General features: G+C 35.9%; 1 protein-coding gene across 3 annotated transcripts in view; it reads left to right on the top strand.

The window, feature by feature from the left end:
* Window positions 1-17,848, top strand: part of SPECC1 (sperm antigen with calponin homology and coiled-coil domains 1) — a 160,450-nt gene that overhangs the window by 8,718 nt on the left and 133,884 nt on the right. For all 3 annotated transcript variants that reach the window (XR_003045300.1, XM_025044345.1, XM_025044346.1), the window contains exon 2: window positions 25-160. Coding sequence is in view for 2 of the 3 variants with exons in the window: in XM_025044345.1 (XP_024900113.1) it covers window positions 25-160 (136 nt within the window). In the remaining variant the exon portion in view is untranslated. The remainder of the gene's footprint in view (window positions 1-24; window positions 161-17,848) is intronic.

The raw sequence follows: 17,848 nt of genomic DNA, 5'->3' as shown, positions 1-17,848 counted from the left end.
TCTTTCCCTCTACCTCTCTCTTAGCTCAAGAGGGCCAGTAGTGAGGACATGCTCAACAAACCAGGAAGTACCATTGCTTCTGGTGTAGTTCGACTGAAAAAGACTTCAACAGCCGGAGCCATCTCTGAGTTCTCTGAGAGCCGCTTGAGGAGCAACCCAGGTAGGAGGGACCCAGGCAGGTCATTCATCTTGGCCGTGATCGATGTCAGTGATTGATGCATCCTTTCCCTTCATCAGATATGTATTGAGCATTTACTCTGGGCCAGGAACTGTTTTAGGTAACGATATCCTGCCTACAAGGAGTTTACATCTAGTGGGGAAACAGATGAGAAATAAAAAGGTAATGAGGAGTGCCGTGGTTCCCACCATCCTTCTAGTTGTCCATCTGTCACCCTGTGTCTGTGAAGTCCAGTCAAGGTGGTATATGTTCTGGGGTTGCCATGGTGTAACATACATTAGATGAATGAATGAACCCTGTAGGTCCCTTGCAGAGGTGGGCATACAACATTTTATGGAAAACTGAGACGAGCTGCATATAAAGACTGTTCTGAGTCCCTTAGGTGGCAGTAGCCACTGGGACTGTGAACTTTCTCAGTATTATTATTTTTTTAAGAAACAGAAAACGTTTTTTTTTTTAAAAAACAAACCATTATATTAGAGTTCAGAGCATCAAACTTAAAACATCAAAGAATAGATTTTATTTTCTTTTGAGCACGTAAACAAAAAAGCTAAGTTTTCCACAGTCCAAGACTTACAATGACGTTCTCCGTGTATTGCTAAATTATCTAAGATGAGAAAATAGCCGAAATACGTCATTATTAATTTATAATAATATAGGGTTGAATAGTAGTATACTTATGATTTTTTTACTCTTTACATTAACTATTACTACCCAGATTAGCTTTCCAAAGGCGTATTTTAATTTATTTGGTTTTCAAAAAGTTGAATCTCTGAAGAGTATATGTGGCTTTTTTTTTTTTTTTTAGGATGTAGGGGGAATGGCTTTGTGTTTCTATACAATGGTTTTACTATTTTAAAGACTAGTTTCATACAAAATACACATATTTGGTTTTAAAATACAACAAATGAAAGTACAAGTTATTTTTAATCAAGCCAGCCTAACACTAATTCCAAAAGTTTAAAAAGCTCTAAGAATATGACAGAATGATCTCACTCTCAAAGATTGACGTAAAAAAAGTAAGATCAAAATATTAGCAAATAGAATTCAACAAGAAATCGAAAGAACAGTAGTGCATCTCACAACCAAGTCATCCAAGAATGGCTTAATATTAGGAAGTCTAGGTGTATACACACACACACACACACACACAAACACACACACACACACACATATATAAAATCTATCATACAAAATTAATAGACTAAGTAAGAAAAACCATGTAGTCATCTCAGTAGAGATGGAAGATGCATTTGACAAAATTAGCATTTTTTCTGATTTAAAAACAAACTTGGTAGACTATAAACGTATGGATACTTCTTTAGTGATATAAAATATATGTATCTCAAAGAAGCTTTATGCTCAATTGTGAAATCTTAGAAATAGTCCTATTAAAATTGAGAATGATTCAAGTTTATCTGCTGTCACCACTGTCATTTAAATTCTTCTGTAACCAGGACATAGAAGCAACTGAAGTGTCCTACGAAAGATGATTGGCTAAAGAAGCTATGGTACATGTATACAATGGAATATTACTCAGCCATAAGAAGAGATGAAATATTGCCATTTGCAACAACATGGATGGACCTTGAAATAATCATACTAAGCGAAATAAGTCAGACAGAAAAAGTTGAAAATAACATGGTATCACATATATGTGAGATATAAACCTAAAAGCAACGAATGAACAGGACAAACAGGACAGAGACTCATGGACATGGACAATGGACTAGTGGTTACCAGAGGGTAGAGGGGAAGGGGAAGAGGGGAGGTAGATGGAGAAAAAAATTTTTTTAATCATTCTAATTAAAATAATTAATTGATTTTAAAAAATAAAAAAAATAAATTCTTCTGCAAGTGTTAATCACAGCAGCAAGATAGGAGAGCTATAACTATATTTTGGAAATGAAACAAAATGATGATTTTATGCACATAAAAACATTATATGCTTAAAAAAATGCTTAGAATTTCCTGAAATGATATCATTAGAAAAAACTTAGCATGTTCTGAATATCTATTAAATACAATAAGTGTACAAAGTGTGGCTAGTTGTAGAATATAAAATATCAATAGCTTTTTTATCAATGACTAGTTAGAAAAGATAATAAAGTAAGGAATGATCTTATTTATGAAGGAATAAGAAAGGTAAAATACCTAGAAATAAACTTAAAGTATGAGCCTATATTAAAAAAATCTGAAAACTCTTCTGAAGGACACAAATTAAGATATAAATAAGTAGAAGGATATACATGGTTCTTGGATAGAAAGATTAAATATACTAAAGATTAAATTTAATAAGTATTTTATATTAAATATAAAAAGATGTGTAATTTATTTTATGAACTTATTTTCATTCCAATTAAATATCAGTGGGAATTTGAATGTGGATATACTGATAAAATGATACTGGGTTTATCTAAAATGGTGGTTCTCAATTGGGGGGTGATTTCGCCCTCCCCACAACCCAGGGAACAGTTGGCAAGGTCTGTAGTTTTGGTTGTCATAACTAGGGTGTGCCACTGACATCTAGTGGGTAGAGGCCAGGGATGCTGCTAAACATCCTATGATGCACAAGACAGCCCCCGACAATAAAGAATTATCTAGCCCAAAATGCCAATAGTGCTGCTGTTGATAAACCCTGACCTAGAAGAATAAATATTCTTCTGAATATTTCTGAATATTTCTGAAAAATAGTAATCAAGGAATCAACTGTAAGCATCTTGGAACTGGAGAAGAAATAGGCAAATCAGTGTAACAATGGAGAAAAGTCCAGAATATACTGGAGGATTTAGCATAGGATAAAAGTGGCATTGTATATCAAGATGGATAATTCACTCAAAAATAATGACCGATCGGGTTTTCAGGAAAAAATAAAGCTAGATCCCTATCTCATTCCTCTCATCAAAATAAATTCCAATTGGATTGAAGATTTAAATATTAAAAAGTGAAACCATGAAAGTACAAAGAGAAAAAACATCAGAGAATCAATTTGTAGTCTCGGCCTTGAAAGAACCTAAGTAGGAACAAACATGGAAGCACTGCTAGAAACCATGACAGGAAAAGATGAAATATCACATAAATATAAAAAACTGCTTTGTAAAAAAAGGGGAAATTGCAATACATGTATCAAAGGGCTTATTTACAAAGAGTTTATATAAATAAGAAAAGAAAAATAGTACAGTAGAAAAATGGGTAGTTCACATTAAAAAAATAAACATAGCCAATAGAAAGATGCTAAGCCTCATGAACAGATAAAGAAATGTAAATCAAAACAATAATTAGATATACTATTTCCCCTAATGGATTGGCTAAAATTAAAATGGTTGATAATTTCTGGTGTTATTAAGGGTGATAATTTCTGGTGTTATTAAGGGAGCTGGCACACCACATATAGTTGATGCACTAGGACAATTTCGTAATATCAGTCTACATCTGAAATATGTATAACCTTTCACAGAACATTTCTATTGCTTAGCATTTAACACTACTGGCTTACATGAAAGAGGATGTCAGTATATATGGAAAAGATGTTCAGTTGCAGCATTATTAGAATAGCAAAATACTGGAAATTCCTAAGTGTGTCTCAAGTGCTGGTTGCATAATGAGATTTTGGTACAATAGAATAATATGCAGCCATGAAAATGGTCACAGTGGGTTTGTATGTATCCAAAGGGAAAGATCGAAGTATATATTACTAACTAAGAAAAATAACATGGTGCATATATTATGATCTCATTTGTTTTAATTTTTAAAAAGTATATGTTAATTTAATTTTTGAAATCATAGCTTTTTTTCAGGAAAAATGTAAAAATGGTTGTCTTTGAGGAGAATTACCAGTAGATCATTTTAGATCTTTCTATATTGTTTGAAAATTTTAAAACACAAATACACAATGCTTTATAAATTAAAAAGAGTAAATGTAAGTCGTAACCTAAACTTTTTTTTTTTTTTTTGCTTTAACTAAATCCTTCTTCTTTGACTTGCCTATTGTGATGTTTCTTCACCATTTGTTGGTAAATCATTTAATCGTTTGATCACAAAATGTACTCCTTTTGTTCAGGATTCTAGAGAAAGACCTCAGTTTAATACTGGCTCCTAAAGTGAGCAGGTTCCCACATTTCCTGGGGGCCTCTGTCTGTTACCTCACTTCGTTCTTACAACAGTCTTAAGAAGAACGTGGTGTTTTATCCAGATCAGGACACTTGGCTTCATAAAGGTCAGATAAGTTTCTCTTTGTGTCTTCCATGCCTACCCCATGTTTCCACACGTAACCTCCGCTTAATCAAAGTTATTAACATATCTGCATTGCAGCCCAGACATATTCTTCTTCCTTTTCTCTCTAAGATATACCCTTTGTGTATATCTCGTCTTACCTTATATACCTTATAAGTGTTGATTTTAAAGAATGGGGTAGTCCCTTGTGCATAGGCACTTGTCCTCTCTGCTTACCCCATTAACTGCTCAAGAGTCATGAGAAATGAGTCCCTACAAAGCTATAGAGGAGTTCAGCCACTAGATGGCAGCCTTGTCAAAAACATTGCTGCCCTTTCCACTATGCACTCTGGTTCTGAAGAATGGTTTCATTACCAGACTAGAAAAAAATCTTCCTTTCAGTCGTTCCTTAATTCAATAAATATTTTTGAGTGCCTACTATGTGCCCAGCACTATTCTAGGCAAAAGGGATCATCAGTGAGCAGGACAGATTCCTGCATTCATGAAGCTTCATGAACACCACGTAGACAACATGGGTGACCCACCCAAGAACAGAAAGAAACCAGTGTGGCTGCAACCAAGTGAGTGAGGAAGAGGAGAGCAGTGGAAGAGGAGGGCAGAAAGGCTAGGGGTGGAGGGGACTCAGAGAACAGAGAAACGATATGACATGGCCTCATTTTGAAGGGAGAACTTTGGCTGCTTGTTGTGAGTGGACGAATGGAGTGGGGAGACCGGATCAGAGGCTGTTGCTGGACACTAGGAAAGAGGTAGCCTGTGCTGGGTTGCAGCCATGGAGCTGGGAGCAGCAGTCGGGTTCTGGGTTTATTCTGGAGGGTAGAGTCAATGGTACTAAACTCTCCTAATGGATTTTTTTAAATTGTGGTAAAATACACATGACATAAAAATTACCATCTTAAACATTTCTAAGTATACAGTTCAGTGGTATCAAGTACATTCACATTGCTGTGCAACCATCACCAGCACCCATCTCCAGAATTCTTTTCATCTTGCAAAACCAAAACCCTATAACCCTTAAATAATAACTCTTCATTCCTCCTTCTTTCCAACCCCTGATAATCGTCATTTCATTTTCTGTCCCTAGAATTTGTCTATTCTAGGTACTTCAAATAAGTGGAATCATATAGTATCTGTATTTTAGCGTCTGGCTTATTTTACAGAGCACACTGTCTTCAAGGTTCATCTATGTTGTAGCATGTGTCAGAATTTCCTTTCTTTTTAAAGGCTGAATAATATTCTCTTATGTGGATATACTACATTTTGTTTATCCATTCATCCATCAATGGACATTTGGGTTATTTCCACCTTTTGGCTACTGTGAATAATGCTGCTGTGAATGTGGATATGCAAATAGCTGTTTGAGTCCCTGCTCTTGATCCTTTGAGTATATGTACCTCACAGTGGGATTATCAGATCCTCTTTGATGGGTTTGAGGTAGACGTAGGGTCAGCTTTCTGCTCACATTAGCAGTGGGGCTAGTAAGATGAGATCTTATAGGTACCCAGGGGATGAGGGTTGAACACCAATACCTTTCAGAAATAGCACTTGGCCAATAGAAGTTTCCTATAGCTACACAGATGAACATTATGAAAACCAGTGATAATCAAAAGTGCTTATTTAGATGATTCTATATATAGCACATGTAGGATTTAAAAGAATGTCACTATCATACACTGATATCTCAGTGTTTTCTAAAAGTTAAATAAGTTGAATGTTCAGTGCCAGTAGCACCTTGGCCAAACTCCATGTTAATGCTCACAGGTCTCAGACACCTCAGAGGACAACGAAGCATGATTCCAACATGAAAGCAGACTCACTTCCAAGAAGGTATCCATGTCCTTGCAGGCACATATGCCCATTCATTCTCTAGTTAATCCCATTAGACAGGTGGTACGACAGGCTTCAATCTAAGACACTTGTCCTCTTTGACATGGGAAGGCACATGTGAAGAAACAGCCTCAAGTGAGTTAGGCAATGTTCCTAAAGTCAAATCCAGTTTGACTCCAGAATTCTTTCCTCTGCTACACTGTTTACTGAGATAGGGAGACTCCTTTTCTTCCCCATCATCTTCACCTATTAATACTTCTACCAATCGCTAGCATTCTTTGCTCACTATGAGCTAACCACTGTTCTACGTACTTGATAAGTATTATCTCCTTTACAACAATCCTATGATGTAGGATCAGTATAATCCTTCCTATTTTATAGGTCAGAAGACTGAAGCATGAAGAGATTAAGCAGACTATCCGAGTACACACACAGTAAATATTAGGACTAAGACCTGCCTATTAGAAAACTGAGGCTGAGAGAAAACCATGGTTTGTGTTGGCTCGCTGGCATGAGAGTGGAGGAAAAGACTGTTGGAGGTCTTGGAACTGAGAGACCAGAGGATTGGTGAGGTCAGTCTCACAGATGCTGCAGAGGGAGGAGCTTCGTAAGCCAAGAATGTGAGGGAATTGAGAGTTGGGGATGGGGGTCAATACATGACAACAATTGGGGAGGAAAGAGGATGCCAGGTCTTACAGCACGAACTTCAGTGGTGGAGGGTGTTCGTTTAGCAGGGTAGAAGAGAGACAGTAGGAAAATGACAGCCCAGGATTGGGAAGGACACTTACACCAGCTCTTGGCAGCAGGTTCAGGAAATGTGAGAAAAGGAACAGACTGGCTCAAAAAGGCAGTTGTGTGAGTCATTCAGGCACTGAAGTGAGGGGACAGTCAGAGATAAAGTTCAGAATATAGGGGTGAGCAAATTTCAGTTGCGAGTGATCACGGGCCCTGAGATTGTTGAAGGCAGAGATGGGAGACTGAGTGCGTTTGGAGATGAGGGCCTGCAAAGTCACGGAATGCCAGAAATGAGGTAGGTTTTGTTGTTGTTGTTGTTTTGTTTTGTTTTGTTTATAATTTTACATGGATCATTTATTGATGAATACATTTTATGGTAAAAAAAAATAACATTTCAGACTTAGTGTTTTCATTTTTCTATTTTTTTCTACAATTTATTTTTATAGTGGTATGAATACTTAACATGAGATCTACCCTCTTAAATTTTTAAACATGTAACACAGTATTGCTGACTACAGACACAATGTTGTACAGCAGATCCCTAGAACTTTTTCATCTTACATGACTGAAACTCTGTACCCACTGAACAGCAGCTCCCCCTTTCCTCCTCTCCCAGTCCCTGGTAACTACCATTCTACTCTCTGCTTCTATGCAAGAGAAAAGTTTGACTATTTTAGGGACCACAAATAAATGGAATCATACAGTATTCGTCCTTCTGTGACTGGCTTATTTCACTGGGCATAATGTCCTTTAGATTCATCTGCGTTGTAGCACAGGTAGAATTTCCTTCCTGTATGTAATCACCTCATTTTCTTTATCCCATTATCAATGATGGTTCAGGAATGAGTTTTAATTTTTGGTGGTATCTAGGGTAACCCTGGTATGAGATTTAGAACTTGGTACCAAGGTTAATAAAGTCCTGGATCGTTAGCTTGATGAAACCTCCAGGGTTCGTGGTCCCGCACTTCTCAGTGTGTGGTAGGGCAGTTGGGCGTCTGAAGTGGCATCAAGGGTTTTCTCTGACATTTTGCAGAGGCACAAGATGGAGAGCTGATTTGGGTTCGGTGGCTTTCCTAGATCCTCCCCGGGAGCCTGTGGTTCAGAGACGTGAGAGTGCTCCCTGTATCTCTCCCAAGAATATTGACATTTTTGCAGTCTTTCCGTCCAGACACCTGGCTGTGACTCTCCAGTTCTCTTTCCCTAAAGTTTGCTTTCTTCTTTCTCTCCTCCTTCTCCTCCTCTTAGACTTTATAATTTTGTGTTGTTAAATTTTATTGCTATTGTGGCTAGGATTCCTTAGTTATTATATTTTTTTCCTTTTTTGTTAAAACTTGCATGTCATCCACTATGATAATCTTCTCTGTCACTCCAATATATGCTGCTGAAGTGAGCACTCATTATATTTTTTAATTAGATTTTTTTAAATATTTAATTTATAGCTGACTCACTCTCTAACTGGTACTAATGTTTTTCTTAATACTTATGTTTTTCCTATGATTCTCATGTGTTTTCCAAGCGGACAGTTATATCAGCTACAGGTAACAATGCTTTTTGTCTCCTTCATTCCAGTGCTTGCACCTTTTATTTCTGATTCCTTCTGTAGTGTATGGTGATCTGAGTTGTGTTAAATGTTAGTGATGTTCTTGTTCTCATTTTATCATGGCTGTTTTTGATGTTTCACCATTAAATAAGATACAGAAAGTTGGCCTGAGATATTGCTTTGTATGTTCAGTTCTTCCCTTCCTAACTTGCTCAAAGTTGTTATTAGGATTCAGTGATGGGTTTATTAAATGCCCTCTACTCATTCAATTATTACTTTGATTATTGCTTTTCTTTTTACTTTGGAGTCTCCTTCAGGAAATTCAAATGTGTATATGTTTGGCCTCTGGGGTATGTTTTCCACCACATCTCATATTTTCTTTGATTCTTTTGATTACTTTCATTCATCCTCTGATTTTTTTTTATCATCTAATATGCTTTGTTTTGTGTTTATTTCGACTTTAGTCTAATTTCTCTGATCTCAAATTGTTTCTTCTTTATGACTTCTTGCTCTAGCTTCATAGCTATAAATCTTCCTGAATTTAAATGACAATGCAGATTATAGATTTTCAAAAAGTTCCTGTTTCTTCTAATTAATAACTTTTTTCATACATGCTTGTTTACCTGGATTCCTAAGGTAGTTCCCCTTTTATAAACGGCCCAAACTTTTCATATAGATCAATTTTTCTAGGATCGTCCATCTTCATAGAGGGAAGTCTGTGTTTGTCTAAAACTGGACATTGTAAGGGATTTCATTGTAGAAGATTTCATTGAGGATATCAGGTCATATGTTTTATGCCCAATTAAAGGAAGAAGGAAAAAATTTTGCATTGGCCAGGATGAGACTGGGGAGGGTGCTAAAGCGTGAGGTAAGTTTTGCCATTTTTCCTTTGGCTTTTGTTGCCGTTGTTTGGTGGATGCCTGAATGTTGGATTTTCCTCTCCTCCTGCTTGCATGATGCCCTGTTAGCTGTTGAGTGTCGTTGATGTTCGCTGGCCTCTGTTATTTCCCCATACCTGGTTTTCTGAGTGAAATGCAGTCAAGAAGGAAGGAAGAAAGAAAATCAATATAATGCCCTACCTCTAAATGTAGAGGAGAAATAAAAGGAAAACAAGTTCTAATAAAATAACACATTTCAATATGTGAATGCTGGGGACTGATTGCACTAGAAGACAGTGAGATACTTGTAGATCAGTGGAGAGGATAAACACTACAAATGGGACTGGACCCAGTGTTAGGGATTCAAATGTGGGGGCAGTGTCAACGCCAGTGACTTTCTGCAATGCTGACAACTCAGAGTAAACTTCTGAACAATATAAAGTGCTATCTATATTCCCTTGATTTACATGTGAGTTGCATTCCCTGAAAATTCAGTGTGTAATAATATTGTGTAAAAACTGGCTTTGTGTTTCTATGTAAAATAGAGTTGGATTCTAGACTCAGATCATCACAGTTTTTTCACCTTCAGGAATTCTGGTATATCTTAAAAGAAAGGACTGTAGGAAGCAGACACAGTCCTGACATTTGCGAGGCCTAGGACAAGAATACAAATGAGGGCCCACTCACTATTCATTTGCAGTGTTCTAATCAGTAATAATATCCTACTAAAGAATGTGAAGTTTCAGAGATTTTGGATGACCTGTTAGGTTGTAGATTTGATGAAAATAATTTTCTTGCTCATTTTGTATGGCAATATATTTTTTTTCTTTTCAGCTTTTTTTCCCTGAGTTCCATGTTAGTATTTTCTAATTTCTATCAAGTCATGATTAGTAATCATTCTCAAAGAGTAAAAAAAAAAAATGTAATGCTTTTCAAAGTGTATAGTTTTTATGTAAATTTTCATCGAAATGTGAATTAAAGTCAATACAGAATAAGGTTAAAAATGTATTTTGTATGTTTTTAAATTAAACTTTAAACTTCTTGGTAGTCTAAGATTCACATGCAGTTGTAAGAAATTGTAGAGAAAGATTTCCTTGTACCTTTTACCCATTTTCCCCCAATGGTAACATCTTACAAAAAGATAGTACAATATCACAACCAAGATATTGACACTGGTACAGTCTGGTTATAGAACATTTCCATCACCAGAAGGATCCCTCGTGTGGCCCCTTTATAGCCATACTCACTTCCCTCTACCCCCACCCACTTCTTAACCCCTGCCAACCGTTAACCTACTTTCCATTTCTGCAATGTTGTTATTTTAGAAAGGTTATATAAATGGAATCATACAGTGTATAAACTTTCAGGACTGGGTTTTTTTCACTCAGTGTAATTCTCTAGACATTAATACAGATTGTTGTGTGTATTGAGTTCTTTTTTTATTTTTTCATAGTATTTCATAGTGTGGATGTACTACAGTTCAACTTTTCACCCATGAATCTGGGTTGTTTCCAGTTTTTTGCTATCATAAAACATTCATGTACAAATCTTTGTATGAACATTTTGTGGGAGCATTTCTCTGGGAAAAATATCCAGGAGTGCAATTGCTAGGGCATATGGTAGTTGCATGTTTGCATGTTTAGTTTTTTAAGATACTGCCAAAATGTGTTTCCAGAGTGGCTATACCATTTTACATTCCTGTCAGCAATGTATCAGTGATCCAGTATCTCCACACTTTTGTCAGCATGAGGTGTTGTCACTTTTTAATTTTAGCCATTGGGATAGGTGTGTAATAATATTTCATTATAGTTTTAATTTGTATTTCCTTGATGGCTAATGATGTTGAACATCTTTGCATGTGTTTGTCATCTCTATATCTTATTCAGTTTGTTCATGTCATTCACTCATTTTTTTTATTTGGATTGTTCGATTTTTTTTTACTCTTGAGTTCTGCGAGTTATTTATATATTCAAGATACCAGTTCTTTATGGGATATGTGGTTTGCAAATATTTTCTCCCAGTGTCTACTTTGTCTTTTTATCTCCATCAAAGGGTCTTTCACAGAACAAAAGTTTTTAATTTTGATGAAGTCTAACTTACCAGTTTTTCCTTTTATGGACCATGCTTTTGATCTTAAGTTTAAGAACTCAATGCCAAGCCCTAGATCTTGAAGATTTTCTTATGTTTTTTTCTAAAAGTGTTATTGTTTTACATTTTGCATGTTAAGCATGTGATCCATTTTAGTAAATTTTTCTCTAATTTGTGAAACTTGGGACGAGGTTCACTTTTTTGCTATGGATGTCCAGTTGCTCTAGCACCATTTGTCGAAAAGGATATCTTTCCTCCATTTTGAATCATTTTTGCACCTTTAGCAAAAATCAGTTGGGCATATTTGTGTGGATTTATTTCTGGGTTCTCTATTTTGTACCATTGATTTGTGTGTCTATCCCTCTGCCAATACTTCATAGTCTTAATTATTGTAGCTATATAATTAGTCTCGAAATCAGGTAGACTGATTCTTCAAATTATTCTTCTTTTCCAAAGTTGTTTTATGTAGTCTAGTTCCTTTGACTTTCCATATAAATTTTAGAATAATCTCACCTACATGAACAAAAAAATTTCTGGGAACTGACATATTCACTATGCTGAGTTTTCCAGTATGCAGACATGGTGTAGCTCCTCATTTATTAAGATCTTCGGTTTCTCTCATCAGCATTTTGTGGTTTCAGCATACAGATCCTGTACCTATTTTGTTAGATTTATACCTATTGTTTTTAGCAAGTATCAATATTATGTTATTGTGTTTTTAATTTTGTTGTGCATTGCTAGAATATTGAAGTACAATTGATTTTTGTAAGTCTGTCTTGTATCCTGTGAACTTGCTGAACTCACATATTAGTTCTAGGAGGTTTTTTGTTGGTTTTTTTTTTTTTGATCTTTGGGATTTTCTATGTAGACAATCATATCATCTACAAGTAGGGACAGTTTTAATTCTTCCATTTCTGATCCATGTGGCTTTTATTTCTTTTTCTTGCCTTATTTCACTGTCTAGATTTTCTAATACAATGTTAAATATAAGTGCTGAGAGTAGAGATATTTGCCTTTTTCTAGTCTGAAGGGGAAAGCAATCAATTTTTCACCATTATGTTAGCTTTCAGTTTTTTGTAGATGCTCTTTATCAAGTTGAGGAATTTCCCCTCTATTCAATTATTCTAAGATTTTCTGAGGAATTTCCCTCTATTCCAGTGTTTATCATGAATGGGTGTCAAGTTTTGTCAAATGCTTTTTCCACATTGATTCAATCGTGGGATTTTTCTTTTCAGCCTTTCATATGGTAGATTACATTGATTGATTTTTTACATATTTCACATATCGAATTTGCCTAGCATCCCTTAAATTCCACTTGGTCATGGTGTATAATTTTATGTTTGCTAATCTTTTATTAAAGATTTTTGCATCTATATTCATGAAGGTCTATAGTTTTCTTTTGCATATGGTTTTTGTCTATTTTTGGTATCAGAATACTACTACTTCATAAAGTGATTTGGGAAGTGTTCTCAACTCCTAATTTCTGGAAGAAATTGCATGAAATTTGTATTAATTCTTCATTGAACATTTGGTAGAATTCTTAAGTGAAACCTTCTGTGCTTGGGGATTTTTTTTCAGGGGAGAGTTTTTAAATTACAAATTTAAATTTCTTTAATAGTTATAGGGCTATTCAAATAATCTATTTCATTTTGGGTGAGTTGTGTTTTTTAAGTTGCGTTCAATTCTTCTAAGTTGTCAAATTTATGTGTGTGGAGTTATTTGTAGTATTCTCTTTTGAGGTGCAGGGTCTGTAGTGAAATCCTGTTCCATTTCATATTAGTAGTCTGTATTTTCTCTTTCTTTTCTTTGTAGTCTTGCTAGAGGTTTGTCGAGCTTATTGATTTTTTTTTAAGAACCAGCTCTTTGTTTCATTTTCTCTATTGTTTTTCTAATTTCACTAATTTTTTCTCTTACCTTTATTATTTCTTTATCTGTAATATAAAGCATATCTTACCCATTTCATAGCATTATGAGAATTAAGTGAAATGATATGTAAGAACTTAGAGCAGAACCTGAAATATAGATATTTTTATAAAATGTTATTTTTTTCCCACCCCTCAAACTATCTTCCTTAATAGAATCTCCTACTTAGGAATTATGGCAGAAAATAAAATAAAATAAAATAAATATAAAATAAAAAAATAAAATAAAACACAAAACAAACAAAACAAAACAATACACTACAATAAAATTTTAAAAATCTACTTGCACTAGAGTCTATAATTCCTTGCCCAAATTCAGGCTTTGCTTTCTTAAGATATGTTTTTTTCCCTCAGAATTACACATGACTTATGTTATAGCTGGATTTATATATATATACCAATTTAAGAGTAATAAGAATTGTTTAGTGTTGCAAATGTTCCTTAGCCATCACAGCAACTGTTGCAAATATTGTAGAAATTCATGAGTACTCCAGAAGCACCTATTGAGACATGAAGAAAAGAAAGAAAGTGGAAAATGGACACTTGGCACTTTTAGCCAAGTATTAAAATCTGTTGGATTCATCCAATCTGAAATGATCAATTTAACAGTTAATCATTTGTGTTTTGTCTTATCAAAGCCTTTCACAGCTTCACATTCCACACTCCAAATCAGTCTCCATTTCCATGTAGGCAACAGTACAACCCACAAAACTTAATAGCATTCAAACACAATCCTCTTTGTTCCAAGGACATGGAAAAAGAAATGTGGAAAAATTATTCCCTGGGGACCAAGTGGTGTCATTTATACCAGTAGATGGTTAGGGTTACAAGTCTCACTGTAATACAACACATTACATACATATGTTTATATATTATATATTCTAATACAGAATATTTACATATATTACATATGTATATATATATTTCAATCCAACATCTCAGGGTTCTTTCCAGCCTTCTTTTTTTCTTTGTTTATAACTATCATCTCAGGTAGTGAGAAACATTGTTCTCAATATCTCAATTTACTTATTTACTCAATGTATAGCCAATGTCTGAAATCATTCTCCCATCTGCCACCTCCACCCAACTCTCTGCTCTCCACCCTCTGGCCCCCAGGCCCACCAGCCCCACATGGCTCCCTAACCTCCTTTCATTGCCCTATATTTCAGCTACTGTGCTGACCCCTCTGCTCTGGGAAGGGAAGGAAAGATGGGCTGAGGAGCTTTCCTCCTTTTTTTTTTCCATAAGGAGCTTTCTTAATGTAGTACATTATAAAGCCAATTAAATGTGGTTCTTACTTCTAGTTGTTTGCATTATTGAAAAAGCAGGATTTCTAGCCATCTTCAATGAAAAAGAGTTACTTCTCATTGTCTAAAAAATGTTAAAATATTGAGTGGTCAAAGGAAGGTGTGTGGGATGCTCTCTGGGGTGCCTCTGAGGGACTGGGTGAGCCCATTGCTTCTGCTGCAGGCACTTCTCTTGCAGTCAGTGCCCCATCAGCTGCGAAGGGTCAGCACAGAAGAGAGTATTGGGGTGCTGAGCACCCATCCTGCCAGCTTCCTGCAAGCTATCCCTATGGATTTTACATTGCGAGCTGTCACACAGAAAGTAGACCAGCAAACATTCAACACATTTCTCAGCTAGATTTACTCTTTAAAAATATAGATGGTTAAGAGAGCAATTTTTGAAATATTTGTTAAGAAAAGTGAAGAGTAGAATTTTTAATTTTTAAAATTTGTACCCTTTCTTGTTGTATCAAAGAATTTGAGAGTTCTTACAGAGATAAATGCAAGAATATAAAAATTAAATAAATGAGGAAATAGAGAAAAATAGAAAACTCAAAAGCTAGAAGTAGAGCACATACAGAAGTGAAGTGCACTGTGGTGGTCTGCTAGTTTGGCGCTGAGTGTCTTAGAAACCTGAGGAAAGAGGGAAACCTGATTCGTGGTGACAAGATGAAAAGAAGCCAGTTACTGATGAAACATACAACTCTTCCTGGGATTGAGACATAAAAAAATAATGTCTCCTTTAGGAATCTGAAAGGAACAAGGGATTCAATATTATTAATCAATAAAGTCGTATGTAAAGCAAAATATGGCCGAATGCCCCACTAGCACCCAGTAGGTTAATATTTTCTCCTTTATTACTCTTTAAACAATTCATACATTTAGACTTGTTCTACAGTATTTAATCCAAAACATAGCATTACTGTTAGATATCAGTGTACTTGAAGTTATGTCTGTGCTAGGAAAGAGAATTGGATTATGTGTTAGAGTAATACATCAATAAACTTCAGAGATGGTGATATTATGTTATCAGTGATGGATGTTTATGTTAATAACTAATTGGTGTCTACTAAATGAAATGTAAAAGATGCACTGTGAATATATATGGCAGGGGTCAGTAGTGTAAAAACTCAGACACTATATGTCCATAGCACAGAAGACAGAGGATGAGGACATTTTGCACTGTGACTAGCCTTCCTGTTAGAACACTGGGACTAAAGTCCTTTAATAGGGTGAACTTCTTTTTCTAAATGATAAGTTAATATATTTTTTTCTAAAAGAATGATCATGGGTATTGTTCCTTTAGTTTGAGCTGGTTAATGGTTGGAAGGACGTGGTCTGGTACTAGTACCCCAGGCTTCATTAGTGAAGAGAAGAAAAGGGAAGGAAATGTAGGGTCCCACCATAGAACAAGTTTTATGTTCCAGAAAAAAGTTCTGCTTTTCTGGTTCTGTGTAATCATCATGTTGGATGGAAGGAAAACTGGAGGCCTTTCCACTGAATTCATGGATTATTAAAGTTCCAGTTCTTGGCCATGACCCTCTGAAATGTTCAAGTCCCTCAATGGAAAACATGATCAGATCTGCGCTCTTATGCTGCTTTTCCTGGCTGCCAACACACAGTAGATTTTCAGTGTCATATTCTCTCTTCCTGAATATTTAGATGACAGAGCTGGCCATTGAATTGTCTTTGTTTGCATATTGATTTCCATGTCAAAAATCAGTTTAATACTGTGGGAAGTATTTTTCCTAAGCAAATTACAGTACAGATAGAGTAGAAGTATGTACTCTTGATAACTCCCCTTACCCCAACCAAACTTGCTCAGATTTTCTTAATGCTGTTTGGATGGGATATTTATCCATATTTGATCAGTCCCAAAAGACAGCCCAGTCATGGTGGTTTTATGATGTGGGAATTAGTGGGAATTAGTTTTAGAACATTAAGTTAAGAGATTTATAATAAATTAAATCAACGTATGTTTGATAATCTATGTGCAGGATATCACATTAGGAGCTATATGTGGGGTCGATGCCAGAGAAGTGGAAAACAAGACTTGTACAAAGTCAATGTAGCGACAACAAGACTAAGAAAAGTCACATGGGAAAGCACAGACGTAGCTTTGTTCTGTCCTCCCTGACACATCCTAGCTGCATGACCTTAATTAATCTGCCACCTCCACCACTGGTACTACTGGGAGTAGCCAAGACTGTGGATTTGAAATGAAAGCAAGTGGAAAGGGACCTAGTGCAGTTTGGCTTATTCTCAGTGACTCTTGCTAGTTAATCCGTACTGGCTCCTGGTAATATAATCTGTGTCTCTTTTTAGGCTTTTACAAACCAGTCCTTTAAAAATATGTTCTGTCAAACTCTAGTATTTCATCAGGTAAAACTTTTAAAACTTTATTCATTTTTTGAATAAATAATACAATTCACATGGTTCGGGATGTAAATGGTACAGTGAAAACTTTTGTTCCCGACCCTTTGTGCAGCCACCCTGTTCACCACTGTCTGACAATCTGGTGTCCTTCTAGAGATACCCAGTGTATATGGAAGCAAACGTATGTCCTCTTCCCTTTCTGTACACACACAGTAGCATAAGTGGACACAATATTCTGAACGTGTGCTTTTGCTCTGAACAGTGTATTTTGGTGACCATTCCATATAAAAGAGGCTCCTTGTTCTGGTTTACATCCGGCATTGTTTCATCATTTCTCAGTGGTTACTGATAGCAGTTTATGGCCTCATTCATCACTTATCTCAGCATCATAGGTTGTAATTTCCCTGGGCCAGGAAATTTAAGTTCATTAGTTGGTTTTCTTGGCCTTCAGTTTCCTTGTACTAAGGTTTGATCTACCCTTTACAAGCCATAGACCATTTTGGGGTGTATATGCATGAGAGAAGACAGAAATAAAGGCAGAACAGCTGGTTGGCTTTTGTACTTACCATTTTCAACAGATATCAGCTCCCTTTCAGGATTAGCTTTCAGACCATTTTCTGATAGGATTTAGCCAACCTCACATTCATCCAAGGCTATGTGTCCTATTTTCCAGTTTTTGTATATGCCCTCACATTTGCCTGAGCACATTGAGGACAACCTGTATAGTCACACTGGTTATTTTAGGAAGCCTCCTTCTGTCTTCAGTCGGTATCCATTATTCACTGGTG

Source organism: Pteropus alecto, unplaced genomic scaffold (assembly GCF_000325575.1).
Source record: "Pteropus alecto unplaced genomic scaffold, ASM32557v1 scaffold52, whole genome shotgun sequence".
NCBI lineage: Eukaryota > Metazoa > Chordata > Mammalia > Chiroptera > Pteropodidae > Pteropus > Pteropus alecto.
Note: the sequence above shows the minus strand (reverse complement) of the source record. Positions and strands in the feature narration are given on the sequence as shown.